This window comes from Eurosta solidaginis, chromosome 3, assembly GCF_040869045.1.
Source record: "Eurosta solidaginis isolate ZX-2024a chromosome 3, ASM4086904v1, whole genome shotgun sequence".
In the NCBI taxonomy this organism is placed as follows: domain Eukaryota; kingdom Metazoa; phylum Arthropoda; class Insecta; order Diptera; family Tephritidae; genus Eurosta; species Eurosta solidaginis.
In genome coordinates, this window is record NC_090321.1 from 192,963,806 (window position 1) to 192,986,163 (window position 22,358).

The window sequence follows — 22,358 nt, forward strand, 5'->3', positions numbered from 1 at the left end:
AGATTGACAATTGGGTTGGTGAAGCTATATATTGCGCTGGCAACCCCTTGAGAGGGTTGCGCTACAAAACCCCTTGAATCAATTTGGGATTTTAGTCGCCCCTTACGACAGGCATACCTACCGCGGGTATATTCTAAGCCCCCTAACCCGCTGGGGACTGAAATTCAGTTAGCAGACAATCCTAATGGTCCCGTTTCTTTTTTGCGTTCCCTGCAAGAAATTGTTGTCCCTTATGGACACATTTAGGCTATGTGACGTCTTTATTGACTGGCCAGTACAACCTATGAAGGTACGTAGAAAGTAACGTGCTCTTACTGCTGTTACATATTTATACAAGGATTGGTTTTAGTGAGCAGTTTTGAGCCGAGGGGAGTAACCATCAGCTGTTTCTTTCGTGTGCAGCTTCTCGAGATTAAACTTTTTATTGTTACTGCACACACTTCCTCTGCTAAGTATGTACGTTGGTATATCTTTTAGTGCATGCGCTTGGTAGTATGAATGATCATGCCGCGGCAAAGTCAATATGTTGGAATTTATGGCCAAAAGCCACTATCTTAAAATTAAAATTTTTTAAATATTTTTAACTTAGCTTTATTTTTGATTTATATGTAATATTTAACTAAACCCAGAAACAAAACTTAAAATTAGACAGCAAACGGTTGGTCTTTGCCATCATCGTGGTATTTTATATAGGTCTCGCCATGCGTAAAATCTCTGGTGCCCTCAAGCCGACCACGCGGTGGTGCCGAATCATAATCGAAAGATTTTTCCGATTTACCATATAAAATGTTCGCTTCCTCAATGTCATCACGGTATTTACCTACGACAACCTTTTTACCGGTTAGAGGGTCTGTTATGTCACCCAATGGATAAACAACTTTCTCTACTTTATGTGTTATGAGACGGGTCAGACGCTGAGGCAATTCGCTTATCAGGACGATGTCGCCCGTCTTGCACACTTTTTCGGGGTCATGTGCAAAGAGGAACTCATACTTGTCGAAATACTACACAACAAAATGGAACACATAAGTACGTAAAGTGTTTTGATAATTTGATTTATTTACTCACCATGTTTAAGTTCTTGTCGAAGTCCATGCGCCGTATACCAATTTTTGTTGCATTTTTCTTAATGCAAGGCATACATTGTCCTAGTAAGATTGCAGCACGCGTAGCCATTTATTCAAACTGTTAAAATGACGATTTATGTTGAGTGAACGAAGTTTAGTAAAACGCTAAATTGTAATTGTGAAAGATAAAAACAGCTGTGAGAGGGACGCAGCAAATTAAAGCAGCTGTCACTGCTACAACAACAACAACATAAAAACAACTGATGCAGGGATGCCGAGTACAAGGTAAAAATTTTACGGTTCATGAAAGATAAGACCATATTTACATATATCAATCTAGAATAAATCCTCAAAAGTTAATCTACGCATTACATATGTTCCATGCATAGGAGTTAGATAATTATCTGTCAAATGTTTACATTCCTTGGACCTAGGTCTAAGACCTAGTTAACATATGAACGAATTTTAGAGATGCCCATTTTTTTATAGAAAAAATACCACCTCTTGAGTGTAATCTCTAATTCGAAGCACAAAAAAAAAAGAAACGTGACCCAGAGATTGTACCCTGTTTCATAATTACCGATTATCCAACTTAAACGGAAAATCTAGTTATTTAACTAACGGTTAGGAGTTAAGTACGATAATGAAGATAATCTCGCTATATGCTCCGCCCCGTGCCTTACTTAAGTTTACTTCATACAAACACGATGTGTAGGAGAATCTTTTGGCAGATAAATAAAACCAATTAATCCTACACGTATTTTACAAGTAAGATTATATTCATTTTCGTACTTTACTCCTAATCGCTAATTAAATAACTAAATTTTTTATATAAAGTTTTCCAGGGCTAGATTAAACCCTGACGGGGCCCGAGGCAACCATCAATTGGGGCCCTTTTTTCACGTCCGTTCCCTACTTTTTTCGATTAAAAAATACAATATTTCTTTCATAAAAATTAAATTTTCCCAATGTAATTATATCAATAAAATTACTATCTACATTTTAAATATGTCGTTTTCTACATCTGTTTTCGGCAAATTCATCAGTTATATCATCAAAATCGATTTTGTTCAATAAATCTGACTCAATGCAAAGTATGTATACCTAACATCTCGAGTCGCTCTTGTCGCGTTGTAGCTCTTTCAGCAGCTTTGATTCTTTGTAATTGCGAGAAGGATCGTTCGGCAGAACAATTTGTGATCATTAGTGTTAAAAAAAATCCTAAGAGCTATTTCTTTGTTAGGAAATATATCTGCTAATTGATCTTCCATTAGAATCTTATACAAATGACTAAGATTTTTTGTGCATCAGTGTATCTGGAGTTCACGTAACTTTGGATTTGCATCATTTCAAGGAAAAATTCTTCCAAATCTCTAGAATAAAAAACAACTAAGTTATTTATAGCTTCGTGGAGGTCTCCATCACTTAGAGAAAAGTTGATAAGAAATGAAAATCTCTTTGAAACTTCGATATATACTTTCGCACGTCGTTTGATTTCCCTGTGAAGACTGTCGATGATTTCGAGGAAACCTTTTGTCCTAAAATCATCGCGAGGGGAAAAATTCTACTTCTGTAGCATTTCCGTCATTATGTTGTTTTTTTCTATGACGAGAACGTTTTACGATTTCTTTTTAACCTACAACAGGTAATAATTGTTTTGTTTTTCCTCGGAATCATTGAACTTTTCACGAAATGAAACTAAACTCTTCTAACGACCCGTACAAAAAAGCACACGTTTGCAAATCTGCTTTTTCACTTTGCAATGATTTACTCACTGAACGCATAGCAGTCAAAATAGATTTGAAGGCTTCTACACCCTCTGTTCCAAAAATAACTAAAATTTTTCAAAATAAAAACCACCAGAGTACATTTTGAGATAATTCTTTGTTATTATTCAATATACTTTCCTTTCACTTCGATACACTTCTGTGCACGCTAATACAATTTGTCAAATGAGTCGGAAATGTTCTTTTTAGGAACCTTGTCTAGTTCGTCGGGCGTCGCCTTTTGAATGCGGCCAATTGAGTTTTATTTATTTGAGTAAACATTATTTTTAGTTCTGATTATATTTATTTCACTTTCTTGAATTTTACAATTTTAGAAGTCTTTTTCATTTCTAAAATCAGGGGCCCAGGCAACTGCCAATTCTGCCTACTTGTTAATCCGGCCCTGAAGTTTTCCCTTCGATAATCGGTAATTATCAGAAATCACACAAGAAAATTGCGCATTGCGCATGTAAACATTAGAACATCTGTTTTTTGTGGGCATTTCTTACGTCATTTTGATTTAGCTCTTGTTCTTTTTCTTTCTTTGATTCGCTCAAGCAGTCAACTGTGACGTAGATGCGCAGAACGAAGCAATTTTGAACTCGTGAATGCGCAATCTGGGTAGGTGATCTGTGGGTAATTATGAACAATTTTTAGATTTTTGTTTTTCAGAGAACATCTACCACCTCTAGAGTGTAATCTTTAATTGGAAGCACGAAATAAGATCACGACTGCATATGTTCCATTCCTGGAAACTAGATTATTTTGTCAATTTTTTTCTTTGGATAAAATACACACCTCTAAAATTAATTCATTATTACCGATTATCGAGGAGAAAAGTTTGTATGGCAAATCTAATTAAATAATTAACGATTAGGAGTTAAGTACGTAAATAGAGATAGTCTCGTTATATGTAAATTAGGTCTAAAAGAGTAACATGAAATTTTTACAGATTATAATCTAATTCACAGGAATGAATTAGCCGTGTTTTTTAACACGCGTATATCCGTTTACGCTTAAACTTTATATGGACTGCTAAGCGACAAACTTTAAATACACATCTGAAATTGGTGCGCATAAATTTTGTCCTACTAAATTTCAATACGCATTATACTCAGATGTAACTGAAATATGTGTCTTTGTTTCACCCTCTACACCAATTCTATGTATTCTATGTGTGTCCACAATTCATCGCAACTGATTCAGTTATATGTTATACCCTATGGCCATCAGAGCATTGTGTCTCCGCTTTTCGGTACACCCTGTTGCGGTAACTTGTTGTTTAACCACAGCCGCTAGATGGGTCTCCTAAGGATTATCTAAGCGAGGATAGGCGTTTTTTTTCACGCGCAAACGAAACGTATACACGTATAAAAAAACACGGCTATTATTTGTTAACAAGAAGATTATCTATTGGAGATTTATTGTAGATAAGTACATGTGTAAACGTGGTCTAATTATTAAGTTCCTACAAAGAATAATTTCCGATATCTCAATTTTCGGAGTTGAAGCATCGTTATCAGAATTATGTATTTATCGTATCATTCATCTTTGAAGTTTGTTGCATTATTATCATTTCAGATGTCATTTAAAAATCAAAGTCTGGTCAGCTGTTTTTAACAATTTAATCGTAGTATTTTTATGGAAAAGATTTGGCATAGTGAACATTTGGGAAAGCAAAAAAAATAAGAGCTTGTACAAAAACTAAATATACGCCAAAAAGTAACAGCAGTTAAGCGCAAAAATATTCAAGCAACTGGATGAACAAAAAGCAATAAAGCGTTGTGAGCGCCAACAAAAATATATACATACAGAGTCATGGTGAGAAAAGGACACATATCTTCTAGAAGCCATAAATGAACACTGTAATTTATAATTTTTTGAAGAGCTACGAAGACGACGATTACCATGTGGATACATTCCCAAAAGACTTTGGTTATGGACCTTTTCATCAGGATAGTTTAGATACACCTGGCATGGAAGGCGGTGAATCGAAACCACGTATTCTGTTGATGGGTTTGCGGCGGTCGGGCAAGAGTTCCATACAAAAGGTTGTCTTCCACAAAATGTCACCAAATGAAACTCTATTTCTTGAATCAACAAGCAAAATCGTAAAAGATGATATAAACAATTCCAGTTTCGTTCAGTTTCAAATATGGGACTTTCCTGGACAAATAGATTTCATAGACCCCACATTTGATTCAGATATGATATTTGGTGGTTGTGGTGCTTTAGTATTTGTTATCGATGCCAAAGATGATTACAACGAAGCATTGACAAAGTTTAAAAACACTGTTATCAAAGCATATAAAGTTAATCCGCGCATCAAATTTGAAGTCTTTATACATAAGGTAAGATGGAATTTTGCATGTGCGTATGTGTATTTATAAATATTTAGGTATATAAAATTATGTGATTGGTTGGGGTGTGCATAATATACATATTTTTTAGTACATGTGAAGGGTGTTGCCAGTACATTGCTAAGCGTTATCAGTTGAAAATAAAATTATTTTAGCAAAAACGTGGCATATGAACATGCATTCAAAACGTTACATATACATCTTGCTTGCGCCAAGCAATCACTGGAGGAAATGGCATTTGGTGGTGTAAATGGTGAAGTAACGTTATACAATTATAAGAATACTTAATTCATTCATCGTTTTAAAACAGAAAATAATCGTAATGGCGTATTCTTTTTGGATTATAATGGCACAGATGAGTATATTGCATCCGTTTTTGAAAGTGGACAAATCAATGTTTATGGTACTAAAACTTAAATAAAAGTTGAAAGTGTCAATATTGATGGAAACTCCACATTGGCACGCTTTCATCCCGCTAAACGTTTTCAGCTATCGATAGCATCGTTTAAGATTGCTGTTAGCGTTTATGATTTACAAACAAAACGTAAAATATTTAATTTAAATGATGCACATGCTTCACCATGCCGCGATCTATGCATGTCTGCGGCAACGCCTGATACGCTAATAAGCGTTGGTTATGATTGCATTGTTAATGTGTTTGATACACGTCGTAGAACGGCACAAAACAAATTGACACATCCTCATCCACTATCAACAGCAGTTATGAGTACTTACTGTACATACTTATGTGTGGGAAATTTAAAAGGAGAATTAATTTCCTACGATATGCGTAGCATTAAAAAACCGTTAGCTACAAAAAAAGTGCATGATTGTTCTATAACACGATTTGCTTTGTGCCATTGCCAGAGGACCACAAGTTTAGGCAATATAACAGCTAATAATACAGATAATACATCAGATATGTTAGGTGAAGGTGTACAACAAAAATCTGCAGTCACACGACCGCGTGACTCATTCTGTGATTTTTTAGATTTTCAAACAAAAAAATTAGATCGAATATCTGCACGTTTTACAATGCGACGCGATAGCTTCGATTGGAATACGCTGGGAGATAGTCACGAACAAAGTCAAACAAATGTATCAAAGGTAAATTTGAGTAGGACGACAAGTGCAACATCCACTGATAATTCAACAGATTGCAAGCTGAATTTAAGTTTTGAATATGTAAACACACGACGTGGCAGAAGCGGCGAAGAGGGAAAACAGCGTATATTCCCGTAATACCAACGATACCGTTACGCGATCGATTACAAATTTGAAACAAATTGATGAAGAAGAAATTGCACATTCAGCAGCACAACAAAGTAATAATGGCGATAGTGATAAAGAGAACCTTACAACAATAAGATGAATGAAGCTAATTCAGCTGCGCAACTGCGTACGCCTTCAATTGCTTGCAACAGCAATCCGCATTGCACACCGCCTACGAACACTGCAACAACAACAACTGCAACCGAAGAAGCTGCTGATAATTCTAATTTGAATACATTACCAACAGCTGAATTCGCACAACAGCTTTCGGATTTACGCACAGAAATGAGCAAACGTTTTCAACAGCTTGAATCGGAAATAAAATTTAATGCTGAACATAATAAATGGCAAATTTTTACACAAACGGCCGATATATGAGCTAGACAAATGAATACTACAGAAGATATACGTGATGCGTTAAGCTATTTGTTACAAACTGATCCTTTTGTTCATAATTTTTTGCGTTTGAACGAAGAGAATGAGTTGTTAAAAGCGGAATTACAGCAATTTCGTGGACAGAAATTAGGCGTTGTGGATGAAGCTTGTTTGTAGATAATTACCATATTAAAAATCGAACTGAATAGAAATGTATTTAGTTAAAATGTAAAAGAAAATATTCATTTATAATGCATAATTGTAAAATAATATATAAGACTTTATGCTACCAAAATAACAAACGCGCACTTACAAACATATTGTAACGAACTTAGTGAAACTCCGCTTATTTTATACCTTCTACTAACGTTCGTATCGCTAAATTGTTGAATAAATAACTCCAATATTCAGTAGTGCAAAATGGTCTTTATTAGACTACTTTGAAAATACTTCACAATAACACTTATACTTAGCAACCAATAGCGTGCTTAAATCAAACTGATTACTGCTTACTCAGCTTTCGCTCCTTTTATACTCTCTGCTGTCTCGTTCGCATACTTCTGCTAGAATTTTCTACTTAGTTACCAGCTATAAACTTACTAGCTATAAACTACAGATGCACGTTTATAGCCTCTCGCATAGCCATATGCGCGTGTATATGTGAGAACTACTTTGCTGATGATTGCACACTTTTATGAGTATCTCTCCGCTGCTTGTATGTACATATGTGTATACATAATGATTGATTTGTTTATGTTCATACAAGTGACTTAGTGTTGCTAATATTCGTCACAATATGTATGTACTGTTTAAGATTTAAAGAATTTTATTATGTTACTAAATACACTTTATTAGTGTAAATATTATATTTGCCAATGATCAAATTGAATTGTTATAATATCAGTAGCCTTACCGCGAAAACACTTTACCATTCCCATGACAGTGTCCGAAGACCTCTTAATTAAAATCGAAAACATTTAGAAGACTATTTATGCTAACAGGCAGTTTCTACCGTTACTCCAGCGGTTCAAGGGTCTAGAATACACCAGGGATAAGGCGTGCGTGTTGTAGAAACAAGTAAAATCCACAGAATCGGAGGTGCGTTCCGAACTCTCTTTGATTTCAGGGGAGTGTTTTTACGGTTAAAAGAACAATAGCCCATATATTCCCATTTGGTTATAAATCTTTTAACGTTAATTTGTCCAAATAGGTTGATGGTATAAGCGACGACTCTAAAATGGAATCGCAGCGAGACATACATCAACGAGCTTCTGATGACTTAAGTGATGCCGGCCTTAATCAGATACATCTAAGTTTCCATTTAACTTCGATTTACGATCATTCAATATTCGAGGCATTCTCCAAAGTAGTGCAAAAATTGATACCGCAATTGCCTACACTAGAAAATCTACTCAATATTTTTATATCGGTAATAATATAGAACTTAATTACTCTCCACGATTTACTACATTTCGTATATACTTCCACAGCATTCTGGTATCGAAAAAGCGTTCCTTTTTGATGTAGTTTCAAAGATCTACATAGCAACCGATTGCTCGCCAGTGGATATGCAAGGCTATGAACTCTGTTGTGATATGATTGATGTGGTTATTGATCTGTCTAGTATTTATAGGTTTGTATGTTTGTACAAGGATATAGTTATTAATATATGGACAAATTATTTGTTTTAAATTCTTGCAGTTCCGAAGAAACAGCATTCGATCACGAAAGTTCTAGTCTCATCAAGCTAAATAACAATACAATTTTATATTTGCGTGAAGTAAATAAATTTTTGGCCTTGGTATGCATCTTGCGTGAAGAAAATTTCAACCGACAAGGTGTAATTGATTATAATTTTTTGTGCTTCCGAAATGCTATCAGTGAGGTATTCGAGCTACGTATGAAAAGTCAAAAGCTCGAAACATTGGACGAACAAATTGAAGCCGAGGATGGCGTTGAGGAAGATGAGGATGAACTTGTGGCGCGTGTCAATGAGAATCATATAAATTAGTTTTAAGTAACTAGAGTATAAGTTAATTTAAAAAATGAAAAATGGATGCTTGTGATTGCAGTTTAACTATCAACGCAGTGACAGGAAAATATATAGTGTATATATAATTCTTATACTTATATTAGGCGAAACAATTTGAAGTATAGGCCGTTTTTGTTACATGTTTAACTACTTAGGGCTTTCTTTAGTTTAATCCCTATTAAATGTACCGTTTTATATAATTCAATGTGCCTTTATTTTATTTCTATATTTCTATTTTAAGTTATATATACAAACTGCATTTGTGCGTTTATTCCTGCAAAAGACACTTACATTTAACAAGTTATTTCTTTGATTATTGTTAAGTTATTATTTTGATCATTGACATTTTGATATCAGCTTACTACATATACGCATAAATATATCCATTAGGAAAAAATGATACTGATAATGTATTTCTAATTTTCATACCTATTATTCTTTATAAATTTCTACTAAATTACGATGCAGTGTCCCTAGACGTGCTTCAAATAATACCATCAATCGCTTTTACAGCAACCAGTTTTTGTGACGCGCTCAAATGTCTATATTGATACTCCCAGCCAATGCCCTCAACATCAGCTGCGTCATTTAATTTTTGCAGCTTCGTGTAAACTGTATTCTGAGGTTCAGAACACACACGTTTGGGGCTGATTTCGGGCGTTGTCGATCCATATGATCATTGTGAATTGTTTTTCGTTGGTAGATTTTGTATTGTTGGAATATTTTCATTGTCATCATCACAATCGCTTTCAATATATATAAACCTATTATCCTCGTTTTTGTTTGCGTGCAAGAAGGCAAAATGTTCAAAATACACCCAACTATAGTCAGCTTCTTCGCCAAATCTATTGCGTGTCTCGTTTTAATAAAATCCTTCTATAAATCGACCGTAAACTGTTGATTTTTCTCTTTACCATATCCATGTCATCATTTGGTTCCATTTCACGCATTTTTTCTACAAGTTCATAGTACGCCAACTCCTTTAATTTACGGTCTTTATATCCATCACTGCCATATTTCCATAACACTGCATTCGCCTCGTACAGTTTAATGAAATCTATCCAAAATTGTTGTTGAGCTTCTATATTCAAATGATATTTCCCACCTTCGCCTTCGTCATCGTTGACTGATTCAAGGTGAGTACCTGCAGGGCTAGTCGAACCGTAAGCTTGTCTGGTTCCTTTTCCTACTGAGGCAACATATACAAAATTATGCCAGATTAGCTTACAATTCATTTAATTGTGTTGAGTGGCGCGAAAACGAACGGTCGTGTTTAATTTTGCTCTAATGTAAGGGATAGAGACTCAGGAAACTAATTTGGAAGTTATTTGTGACACTAAATAAAATAAAGTCTAAATTAATCAATTTTTAATATAAATAACACATACGCATACACTTGCATTAGTGGCTACATGCATATATGTATATGTGTGCAAGTTACTTAAACCAAAATGGAAAAAAAGTGCGACAAGTGTAAAAGTTCGATACGTGGAGAAGTGGCCAATATACGATGTGAAGGGGTGTGGTAAATATTACCACCTGACCAAATGTTCTGGGTTGGACAAATACAGCATTAATAAACTGCAAGAATGTGAAATGCTAAGATTTATGTGTACTAACTGTGTACAGTATGTACTTAATGTAGATGACATATTAAAAGACATGCAAATGGTAGTGAAGCAAAATGGACAACTATAAGAATATAGAAGTGAATTTGACAATGCACTTAGAAAGAACGAAAAAGAAATAAAGCATCTCCTACAAGCGGTGGAAACAGCTTTCAGTGAAAGAATTAGAGTTATGCAAAAAGTGCAAGAATTGTGAAAGAAAAAAGTGTAAAAGAGGTTAATAAAATACGGGAAATAGCAGAAGGCTTTAAGCTGGAGTCATTGGTGCCGTATGTCGTATCGCTGTATCCGTATCGCTAACGTAATCAGCTGTTTATCGTTACGACGGTAAACCAAAAACCAATTGGTTGGCTACGATACGGTTACGACCTTAGCGGCACCAATAATCGATTGCATTGATTCTCATAAGATTGGTCGAATCAGTTGTTATAAGGTTACCGATACGGTTACCGATAAAGCACCAATGTCTCCAGCTATAAGCTATAAGCTGGAGACATTGGTGCTTTATCGGTAACCGTATCGGTAACCTTATAACAGCTGATTCGACCAACCTTATGAGAATCAATGCAATCGATTATTGGTGCCGCTAAGGTCGTAACCGTATCGTAGCCAACCAATTGGGTTTTGGTTTACCGTCGTAACGATAAACAGCTGATTACGTTGGGGATACGGATACAGCGATACGACATACGGCACCAATGACTCCGGCTTTACGCTGGAGACATTGGTGCTTTATGGGTAACCTTTTAACCAGCTTAAAGCCGGAGTCATTGGTGCCGTTTGTCGTATCGCTAACGTAATCAGCTGTTTATCGTTACGACGGTAAACCAAAACCCAATTGGTTGGCTACGATACGGTTACGACCTTAGCGGCACCAATAATCGATTGCATTGATTCTCATAACGTTGGTCGAATCAGCTGTTATAAGGTTACCGATACGGTTACCGATAAAGCACCAATGTCTCCAGCTTAATGCCGAAGTCATTGGTGCCGTATGTCGTATCGCTGTATCCGTATCGCTAACGTAATCAGCTGTTTATCGTTACGACGGTAAACCAAAACCCAATTGGTTGGCTACGATACGGTTACGACCTTAGCGGCACCAATAATCGAATGCATTGATTCTCATAAGGTTGGTCGAATCAGCTGTTAAAAGGTTACCGATACGGTTACCGATAAAGCACCAATGTCTCCAGCTTAAAGCCGAAGTCATTGGTGCCGTATGTCGTATCGCTGTATCCGTATCGCTAACGTAATCAGCTGTTTATCGTTACGACGGTAAACCAAAACCCAATTGGTTGGCTACGATACGGTTACGACCTTAGCGGCACCAATAATCGATTGCATTGATTCTTATAAGGTTGGTCGAATCAGCTATTAAAAGGTTACCGATACGGTCATTGTGAATGATGACTAACAGCCTGATTCTAATGTGGTAACAACATTCTTCACCACGGCAACTTTCTTCATGTGGTAACTTTTGTACCCTTTTGGTATTCTGCACACGAAAGTAGCCGGATAATTGTTTACCCACTAAAATAGGTGGTAACATCGATGTAACCACACAAAAGCTGTTGTTTAGAAAAAGGCAATACTGAAAAAAAAAGAATTGTGAGCGCAAATAAGTAAACATAATAGTAAAAAAGTCTTGCTATACATATTTGTTTCCATGTACTTTAACAGTATATATTACAATATAGCTATGTAAAAACGTATGCATGTATGCACATATGTATATACACATCGTCCCGTTTATTCGTTAACATAGTATCTACGAGTGACACCATTTCGGTAAAGTCATGGCGGAACCATACACGGTGGCAGCATGGTGACATACCTACAAATATAAATAAAAATTCCATGTACTTCGTTTTTGTAAATTCGATGGACAAATGTTAATACCGTACTGCGCCGGAAGTTGATGTATTAAATTAAATAAAAAAAGTTTATATTCAGCTGTCCCATGCTGCCACCTTGTATCGTTCCGCCATGGGTAAAGCGAAGAAAACCATCTTTTAAATTTCACCAAAGACACTGGTGAGTTTTTTGGTGATGACAGCGTTACCACTTTGGCCAGAATCGCGAATAAAACAACTGGTAACGATTTTCGGTTACATAATGTTCTGGGTACTATTTTACCGGTAACGCTAAGAATCGGGCCGTAAGTGTGATATTTTCTGCATAAACGTCAAAATTCCAAAGTGATTGGATCACCTGATTTGTATTTGACTATCGCTGTCTCATTCTGTCTCTCTTTCTATCACCCGTTGAAGATAGGCGCCGCCATATTGAACAGCCTGTCAAAACGCTGAAAAGTAGCCATATTGAACAGCCTGTCAGGCATTCACAATGGATACGGTTACCGATAAAGCACCAATGTCTCCAGCTTTAAGCGAAGCAGTGAACAGGTAGGTGTCGAATTAAAAACTAACAAAGATGACAATAAGAAAATGATTGAAGCAATAAGCAGCGAAAACAAAAAAATGTGCAATGAACTGAAGCAAAATGTCAATAATGTTGAAGCAAAAATATCATATGCGAATCAGCGGAATGATACAAGGTGGCAGCATGGTGACATACCTACAAACATAATAAAAATTCCATGTACTTTGTTTTTGTAAATTCGACTGACAAATGTCAAAATCGTACTGCGCCGGAAGTTGATGTATCAAATCAAATAAAAAAAGTTTATAATCAGCTGTTCCATGCTGCCACCTTGTATCGTTGCGCCATGATGCGAATATAACAAAAAGTAGTAAACAAAAAAAAGAAGCGTTGCCAGAGAAAAAAAGGTGTGGCACTCGGTGACTGCCGCGGTAAAGCTATTGCATATTATAAACGCATGCAATTATAATATTTGTTATGGATACCCATTTTCGGTGGAAGCAGTAAGGAAGGCGGTCGGCATGATGTGGTGGTGCACAGTGGCTAGTCATTGTCGGCTGGGGCGGGTCCTTGCCAACCTTACTGTTCCTGCGCCATAATCAGAAAAAAGTTCCTATCATGCCTATCAAAGCTGAAAGCTGTCAAAATCAAAAACCCTGACAGAAGCGCAGAGACCGACTCAAAACGCTTATAACTTCAAAATGAAACGACATCCGGTCGAACCGGATGCCACCGACAGACCGTTAACATTCAAAAATTTTTAAATTCAAAAAAACCGAAAATTTAAAAAAAACCTGTTCAAAAAAAAAAACTAACCGAACCGGAAACGACCGGTTACTAACTCTGAAAATTAAAATAAAAAGCGGAAAATTAAAATAAGAAAAACAAAAAGGGCCGAATATAACTTGGGGGAGCCGCGGGTGTTGTTGCGACGCCCGGTGCTTTTCCCACCCTCAAAATCCATGGACACCGTCGCACCTAATCCCGGTGGCCCCTTACCTGTAAACCCTACGTGCCTTCTAACTGAACAAGAATACCAGCATTCCCATTTTATTTAGTATTCATTACGTAAGTAAAACTAAGATGAACAAAGGTTATTAAGAGAAAAAGTGCTCGGCATGGGCTATAAGGGCAAAACCAAACTGCTTATATGCGCCGTTCATAAATGGCTTCCCAGTTCACCGAAGTAAAATACTACAAGTAAGTGCTGGCAATGGAACGCGTCTCGGACGAATTCGAAAAGTTAGGAGTTTAAAGAATTTACAACTACGAATACTGCAAGTTGCGCAGAAGAAAAAGAAAAGAAATGCAGGTTTCGGCTAGAGCCAAAATTTTCTAAATTTCGAAATTGCGATTAATTTAGGGAAATTTTATAAAGTGGTGGTTGATTATGATCCTGGCGAACCACTTTTCAAATATAATCTGGCCTTGACCTTGAAACCCACGGTTCATGGTTTGTTTTAATCTGTTCAATTTTTTTGGCAAACCTTTTCTTCATAATTTTGGCAAGGTTTTACTATTTTAGCAATCACAAAGAAAAAAATCATAAATGGAGCTTTTATTAGAGCACAAGTTCATAGAATGTACTTGAACAAGGCCTTTATAATTCTGTGCAATCGTTATCCAATGCTACCAACTTAAAAGTAAAGAAAGTAGTTATTAGAAGAAAAAAACATTTCCTTTTGAAGGAAAGGTTGCTAGTTCCATAATTTTAGGACGTTTGCCTTTTTCGCTCTTATTCCCTAAGTTAGATTAATTGGACAAGGGTTACAATTATTTTCCAATTTCCCAGCTTATAACTAACAAATTCCTGAAAGGATATATAAAAAAAAATTTGAAAGAAATCCGCCTTTGATAAGTTTTTTCAACGAGGTAATTCAAAAGTTTTCCAAAAGTGTATCAATGTGTCAAACTAATATAAGATATAAGGGCTGTGCCAGTTGAAATTTTACGCCATACTTTAACTTCTACAGTCAGTGCCGTAGGAATTTACTGATTTTGCTTTGTTTTTTTTTTCTACCAGGTGCTATTGTTGTCAAAGTAAAGTAGGACGTAAAGTTTTATCTGTTATCAGACTGAAATTTTATACCTTATTGGCTGCGTTTGTTGTAGCCATGTATTTTAATTTTAATCTTATTATATTTTAATTTGATTTAGATAAAGTTTAACCCGACTTTTCTTTTAAATCTATTATTTTATAATCTATACTATTTTATTAAACACCATTTTATTATAGTTCATTTATCTTTGGTACCTCTAGTTTAATTTTTATTGTAATTTATTTGATCTAATTTTATTTTAGTTTATTTCATTTTGTATTTCCATTATTAATATTTATAATCTTTATTATTTTATCGAATTTTATTTTATTATAAGTTATTTTGTTTCTGGTTTATTAAATTAAAATTGTAATGTGTTTTATTTTATTTTATTGTATTCGTACTATTACTATTTATAATATTTATTTTATTAAACTTTAGTTTATTGTATTTTACTTTATTAAGATTTATTTTATTTTTGGTAATTTTAGTGTAATTTTATTGTGTTTTATGTTACCTATGTTTATTGATGCGTCTATATATATTTATGTAATCATATATATATTTTTCCAAAGAAAACTTGAATTATTGTCTCACTTAAAATCCATTTTACCTCTTAGCTTCTAATTCTGATATTTTTTCTTTTGTACGTATTTAATTGAGTTTAATTAAGTTCTCATCTCGAATCTATTTAAAAGTCCTGGTTCTAGCTTTAAATTTTCCTTTTTGTTTCTATTTAAACAGGTCTAATTAATTTTTCAATTAAAATCTATTTTAAACCTTAGATTCTAATTCAAATTTTTCCATTTAAGTTTTAACAAATTAATGCTTGCTTTATCTTTTGTAGCTATTATCATTTTGCAGATGTTCGTTAAGTAACTTATACATAGCAAGTAATGACAAATTAAATTTATAGGTATTTGATGTACGTATATATGTATATACTAGTTAGAAAAAATAGGGGAAAGGCGCATTTTATCAAAATCATTATTACACTTTTTTGTTGAACACTTTATATGTATGTATGTATGTATGTATCGTAAATATACCCCTTGAGACGATAACCTTAATAAGAGGTTCTTACAAAATTTTCTCAAACAATAATTATTTAGTATTCAACAGCTTTTAAACAAAGATAACAGCGCAAACTCAAACCTTTATTGATTTGCATATTTTTCGTTTGTGAGGAAGTACATTTGAGTAATTGCAACTACAATACACATTGAGTAAAGAAATAAATCTTATTAAGACAAAAAAAATAAGTAAAATTTTAGAAGCAGTTACAGAAAAACTGTTTCAAAAACACCTACTTTAAGAAATATTTTCAAATTTCATTTAATCGAATAGTAACTTTCTTTATATATACAGGATTTACAGATGTCGCCCACATCATCAGTATCAACGTCTTATTATGAGTCAGAAGTTGAGTTAGAAATTCTCTTTTCAATTTATTTAATTAATTATTGTAAGTGGTCTTTGGACGTTATGAAGATACATTCATGTGGGTACAACAAATTAATCTCCTTTTGCCAGTTATTGGGAATGATTTTTCTTCCTTTTGCTAATAAAGTCGCGTTTCGATGCAACAACACAATATTCTACCGATTCCTCGGAAAGTCAGAGCGATTTCGATAAGGAACTAACTTCAAAACTTCAAGAAGGTATAGTTTAATATTTCGCTTTTGGTAAATTGAAAAAAAAAATTTAAGAAACGTTATAAGACGCACTTTATAAAACATGTGTGTATTGTACCACTTCCTATACTGGCTTAGGCCTAACTGAATTAGACAATATAAATCCCAGGGTAAAACAAAGTTTGTAGTTTCTTTTTTTTTCTGAAAATGTTTTCCGTATCCGGAACGAACTCACCGCTTTCGTGCTGGTCTTGATGTCACGGCTGGTCTGCTACAGCAGGCCTATATGTGTTCGTTGCAGCAGGCCTATGGATGGGGTCCTGCAGTTGTTGTCTTTGCCAGTGGATGTGGGTTGTTGGCGCTGTTGGATGACTCCGTCGATGATGATAGCACGCTGGTGGTTGTTGCGCTCGAAGATGGCGCCGTCGAGTATGGTAGCGTACGCGCGGTGGCGCGCTGGTGGTTGTTGCGGGCACTGGCAAGGGTGGTTGGCGCAGTGGGTGATGGTTGCCCTCGTGGGGTTGTTGGCGCCACGGCTAATGGTTGCGCGCGGTTTCTAGTGGCTGTGCACGGTTTTGCACGCCAGGTGGGCACGACTGGTGGTTTCGTTGGCGCTTTAGCGGTTGGTAGCGCGTTTGGTTGCTATACTGGGAAAAGCTGCCACACTTGTGCGTTGCTTGTAAAAGTGTCAAATCGTTTTATGTGGTGGGACTGCGTAGAATTTATTATATCCAATTTCCAATTAATGACAGTGCGCTTCTCATTTACCCCGGCCTCCTCTTTTTACATATAAAAGAGGCGCTCATACGAATCGCCAATTTGTCTTTTCGTAACAAATCTCTTGGTTATATAAGCCTGGTTGCGTGCGCAGTCTGGACGATTAAGGATTGTATGTGGGATCCACTCCCTTGCCAGTGAATAACACACTCGAGCCGAATTCGGCGCTATAAAATTATGGCCGCAATACAAAAATGCAAAACTATCCCCCAATGATTTGTACTCTCCTTCGTGGTTTTTTTCTCGCTAGTGATCGTCGATCTTTTCTTTGTTTCTTTCGATACTTTTGCATCGCAACTTTTTGGTCCCATCACCAGTCACTAGGTGTGTTCGCACGAAAACGCTCCCAAGTGGATCGTAACCGTAGACCATAACAGCAGACCGTAACAAACCTGCTTCGCTTTGAAGACCTTACGATGAAGCGAACAGGAAACCGGATCCGCTGTGGGAAGCCACTTTCAGGGGCCTCCGATACCAATCAACGTGGGGCACGACTCACCCCTGAGATAAGAGTCTCAAAGTCCTACTACGAAGCTAGCCGGGCAACATAGGTCTATCAAAAAAAAGGTTAAGTCAAGTTGGGAATTAATTCTGTTTCCTAGTTTAAAAGGGCTTTGCGGCAATTAGACATTTGTTATGGAGAACTCGTCAAAACCCCGAAAGATGACTTCTAGTGGTTATCGCCCCCACAGAAAGGCAAAACAAAAAAAGAAGGTGTAGACATTTTGATATGGAGAACTCGTCCAAACTCCGAAAGGCTAGTCCGACCTAAGCGTGGACTGCCAGGGTGTTCACGGTTCACGGTGAGTACGCGTGTGAACATCCTATGAGGTCAGTGCTCGGGGAGAATACTGGGCGAGATTTCCCCTACCGCCAAGACGCCCAGACAAGAAAAAGTCCGATTGGTAGGTAGATATAAAAAAATAAAATTTTAATTTGGCAAAGAAACGTTTTTTCTGGTTCATTGCGGACGAATATCCGAAGCGTGAAAGCGACCTATCAACTTCCCGTTTAGGTCTTCGAGATCATACAGTGCATTGCCTATTTTTCGAAGCACGCGACACTTCAGGTATTTCGGCAGGAATTTGGCGTTAATACCCTGTTTGAAGTTACTTAAGACAAAGTTTTTCCGAAAAACTTCCTGACCTTCCTTATAGTTGACTTGCCTAGAGCGCTTGTTATAGGTGGTTACTCCCCTATCCTTGGCCTGATCTAAATTTCTATGGATCTGCTCACGAATATTAGTCAACTTGTCAGTTCTGTTTACTATCGTAACCTGGCCTTCCCGAAGGCTGCCGAGTTTCTCTAAAATTTTTTACACTGAGGCATGTTGAACCATATTTTGGCCATATAATGCAAAGTATGGAGAGCACTGAATCGCCGTATGAAAATCGCTTCTCAAAACTGATAAAATCTCTGGTATATGCTTATCCCAATCGGTATGCTTAGGCTTATTCTTCAGGAAAATCCTAATCTTGGAAACAATTTCTCTATTAACGCGCTCGGATGCGTTTGCTTGGGGAGAATATAACCCCGTCCTCACGTGCGTCACCCCGTAATTTGCAAAAAATTGGTTCATTTCCTTCGAGATAAACTGCTTACCATTGTCACTGTAAAGAAATTCAGGGACCCCTACAGCTGGAAAAATTTCTGAAGCGAAGTAATTTATAACGTTAACAGTGGTGGCTCTCTGCATGGGCTTTAGCCAAACGTATTTTGAAAAATGGTCTAGTACTATGAAAAGGAATTGATTTCGCCGCTTAGATCTCAGATACGGCCCTAGGAAATCGCAATATAATCGCTGTAATGGCCTCTCGGATGCAAAGGTATTTTCTATAGGCGGTCTCGACTGCTGATTAGTAGGTTTTACTGATTTGCAGGTATCACAACGCTGGACGTAGTCCCTGACGTCCTTAGCCTGCTGCGGCCAGAAGTATTTCTGCCTAACGCGTTCTAAGGTTTTCTGCCACCCGCCATGGTAACTCCGGTTAGCATCATGTGCTAGTCTCACTGCTTCCTCAGTCAACCCTTTCGGCAACCATAATCGCCACAGCGAGTCTTCTTCCCCTTCCACTCCCTTACGAAATTTAACTCGTTTGAAAATTACCCCGTCCACTACTTGTAAATCCGGAAGCGATTCCTCGTTTTCGGTGACGGTCCGAATCAAGTCTAAATATTCGTTATTGCTGAATTCGGGAGAGACTAAATCTATTTCCCCGGGTGTGGCAGTGAAAGTTAGCTCGTGAGCATCAAACCGCGACAGCGCATCTGGTACTACATTCAGGGTGCCCTTACGATGTTCCATTTTAAAGTCGTATCTTTGCAGTGAGAGCGACCACCTCGCCAACCTCCCGCTCAAGTCCTTTTGTGTCATTAACCACTTGAGACTGGAGTGGTCCGTGATAATCCGAAACGGTAATCCCTCAACATAGGGTCGGAAACGCTTCACGCTGATTATGGCGGCGAGACATTCCAGCTCGGTTACCGTATAATTGCGCTGAGCATTATTCAGCTTTTTCGACACAAACGCGATGGGATGCTCAGCGCCCTCGTCATCGACCTGGAACAACACTCCGCCAACACCTATTTTGGAGGTGTCGCATTGTATTACGAATTCTTTGGAAAAGTCTGGTTGGGTCAAGACAGGAGCGGAACTCAAGGCTACTTTTAGTGTTTCGAAGGCCTCTATAGCTTCAGGGGTAAGCTTGAACGGGCCTGCTGACTTACGGAGACAGTCGTTCAAGGGACCTGCCAAGTCAGCAAAATTGGTAATAAACGCCCTGTACTAATTCGCCATGCCCACAAACCTACGCACTTGCCGAGGGGATTTAGGGATCTGGAAGTTTTGCACTGCTTCTATTTATTGTCAGCCCTGCGTCTCTCAAACATTGGGCCACTTCCGCTAGCAATTTCAGGTGGTCTTCAAAATTAGTGCTGCATACCATTAGGTCGTCCAGGTAGACAAAGACGTTCTCTCGCAGACGCGAAGGGATTGCCTTGTCCATCAGCCTACTCATAGTCTGCGGTCCATTGCACAGACCAAATGGCATTACTTTGAAGTGGTACAGAGGCCTCCCCGGAACTGCAAATGCTGTTTTTTCCTTGGAGGACTCTGTCAATTTGATCTGGAAGAACGCGTCCTTCAGATCAATGCCACTAATAAAATGCGTATCCTTCAGTCTGCTCAATAAACCGTTGATATGAGGCAGGGGGTACGCGTCTTTCTTAGTCACCGCGTTGACCTTCCTGGAATCTATGCACAGCTTAACTTTACCTGGTTTCCGGACCAGTACTACAGGACTACACCACGGGGAGTTTGATTCTTCTATAACTCCTAATTCGAGTAACCTGTCTAGTTCGCTAAAAGCTTCGGCTTGCCTCGGTGGCGAAAGAGGAAAATGTTTGCTTTTTATGGGAACTGCATCACCGGTGTTAATGTGATGCTCCACTAATTTAGTTTGCCCTAGGCCTAAATTCTCGTACGAAGGAAACGTCTCGATGACCTTTTGAAATTCTAATTTCCGGTCTGGTGACAATTTATGGAGGTTAAGTTCCTCTTGGGAATATTTCGGGAGCTAACGCAAATGCTCTCCAAAAATCTACCCCGAAGTACGCTTCTTGGAGAAGTGAAGGAACAAGGTAAAAACGAATAACCTTTGTGGTATTCTTGAAGGTGACCGGTAGAGACACTGAGCCTAAAATTTTTTGTTTGCCGCCACCCGCGGTATATACGAATGCATGTAAGGGCTGATAATCGAAGCCGTTATCCCTTAGGAATTCTAATCCATTTTTTCCTAAGATTGAGACGTTGGCTCCCGAGTCCAACAACCCTACAAGAAAACTATATTTAATTTTAGCCTTTACGAGAGGCCTTTCATCCTCTGTAAGCGTTAACGTGGTGGCTTGCAGCAGTCTACCCTCCTGTACTCTCCTGTGGTATCTCTTCCTGCACTTTAAAATATTGTCCGATATCGGGTATTGTTCGAAAATGGTATGTCTTATTTGTTCATACCTATGTTCCCTTTCTTCTAGGTTTGGTGGAAATTGCGTTTGGCAAGCGACATCCGTATGCTGGCGTTGCAGAATTCTGGTCGGTTCGCTTATCGCGGATGAGGACGTTTGACTCTCGGATTCAGAACTATTCGAATTGTCCGTACTATCAGGGTAAGTTATTATCACATTTGAGGGTTCTTCTGCCAGGGTACTACTGCACCTCGGAAGCTCATCACCTCCATGCAGAGATTCACCCTCTGGTTCGGTGCACGGGACGACACCTCGAGCACCGGCTGGTGTGGGAGCTATGAAGCCGAACGAGGTTCTCCCTGCCTTTTAGCTCGGGTACTGGTTTCCCTGCCCACGATGGTCCCTAGGGCATTTAGGAGTAAATACACCCTTATACCCACATCTGAAACAAAAAGGATTTTTAATGGGTTCCTCACAGTATATATAGGAGTGGCCCATTGCCTGGCAATTCCAGCATTGGATTCCCGAATAGTCCGGTCTCCTGTTGCGTCGATAGTCCAGCGCCTCTATCTGCGGATCCATTTCGCCGTCCTCGCCTTCCATCCTCATGTCCGGGGTTGTCACGCGTGCTTCGTTTACATGCCTTCCTGGGTAAGTGGCTCCCAACAGCTTGCTTTCTTTCAGCACTTGTTCACCTCTGCGTGCTACATCGCGTAGATCATGAAGGGTCCTTACATCTGCGTTGAAAAGCATTAGCTTAAGGCTACTGTTGACGTTTCTTTTTATAATGTCAATCAGTAGAACCTCCGAAATGGGTTCTCTTAAGCGCGCGTTCAAGGAGATTATGTCCGTGTGGAACACGTCATAGCACTCACTTGCTTTTTGCTTTCGCATGGAGATCTCCATCATGATCTCGTGGTCAGTTTTCAAAGTGCCAAACTCTCTTTTCAATGAGTAGCACAAAAAGGCATAAGCCGCATTTGAGTTTTGTTTCGTGAACAGCTAGTACCATTCTTCGGCCCGCCCGGAAAGAAACAGGTGGAAACTAGCCATTATTTGT

General features: G+C 37.8%; 2 protein-coding genes and 1 pseudogene across 2 annotated transcripts; 2 read left to right on the plus strand and 1 right to left on the minus strand.

The window, feature by feature from the left end:
- Positions 1-566: 566 nt before the first annotated feature.
- Positions 567-1,281, minus strand: mRpS17 (mitochondrial ribosomal protein S17). The gene is made up of 2 exons (XM_067774382.1): positions 1,069-1,281; positions 567-1,004 (listed from the first exon to the last, which is right to left on the minus strand). The coding sequence occupies exons 1-2, from the start codon at positions 1,174-1,176 to the stop codon at positions 645-647; spliced, it is 468 nt and encodes a 155-aa protein (XP_067630483.1). The 5' UTR covers positions 1,177-1,281; the 3' UTR covers positions 567-644.
- A 3,104-nt stretch (positions 1,282-4,385) lies between these two features.
- On the plus strand, positions 4,386-9,285 carry RagC-D (Ras-related GTP binding C/D). Its single transcript, XM_067774381.1, has 5 exons — positions 4,386-4,654; positions 4,720-5,184; positions 8,051-8,269; positions 8,331-8,473; positions 8,542-9,285. The coding sequence occupies exons 1-5, from the start codon at positions 4,652-4,654 to the stop codon at positions 8,849-8,851; spliced, it is 1,140 nt and encodes a 379-aa protein (XP_067630482.1). The 5' UTR covers positions 4,386-4,651; the 3' UTR covers positions 8,852-9,285.
- Positions 5,202-8,044, plus strand: LOC137243560 (uncharacterized; annotated as a pseudogene).
- Positions 9,286-22,358: the final 13,073 nt, after the last annotated feature.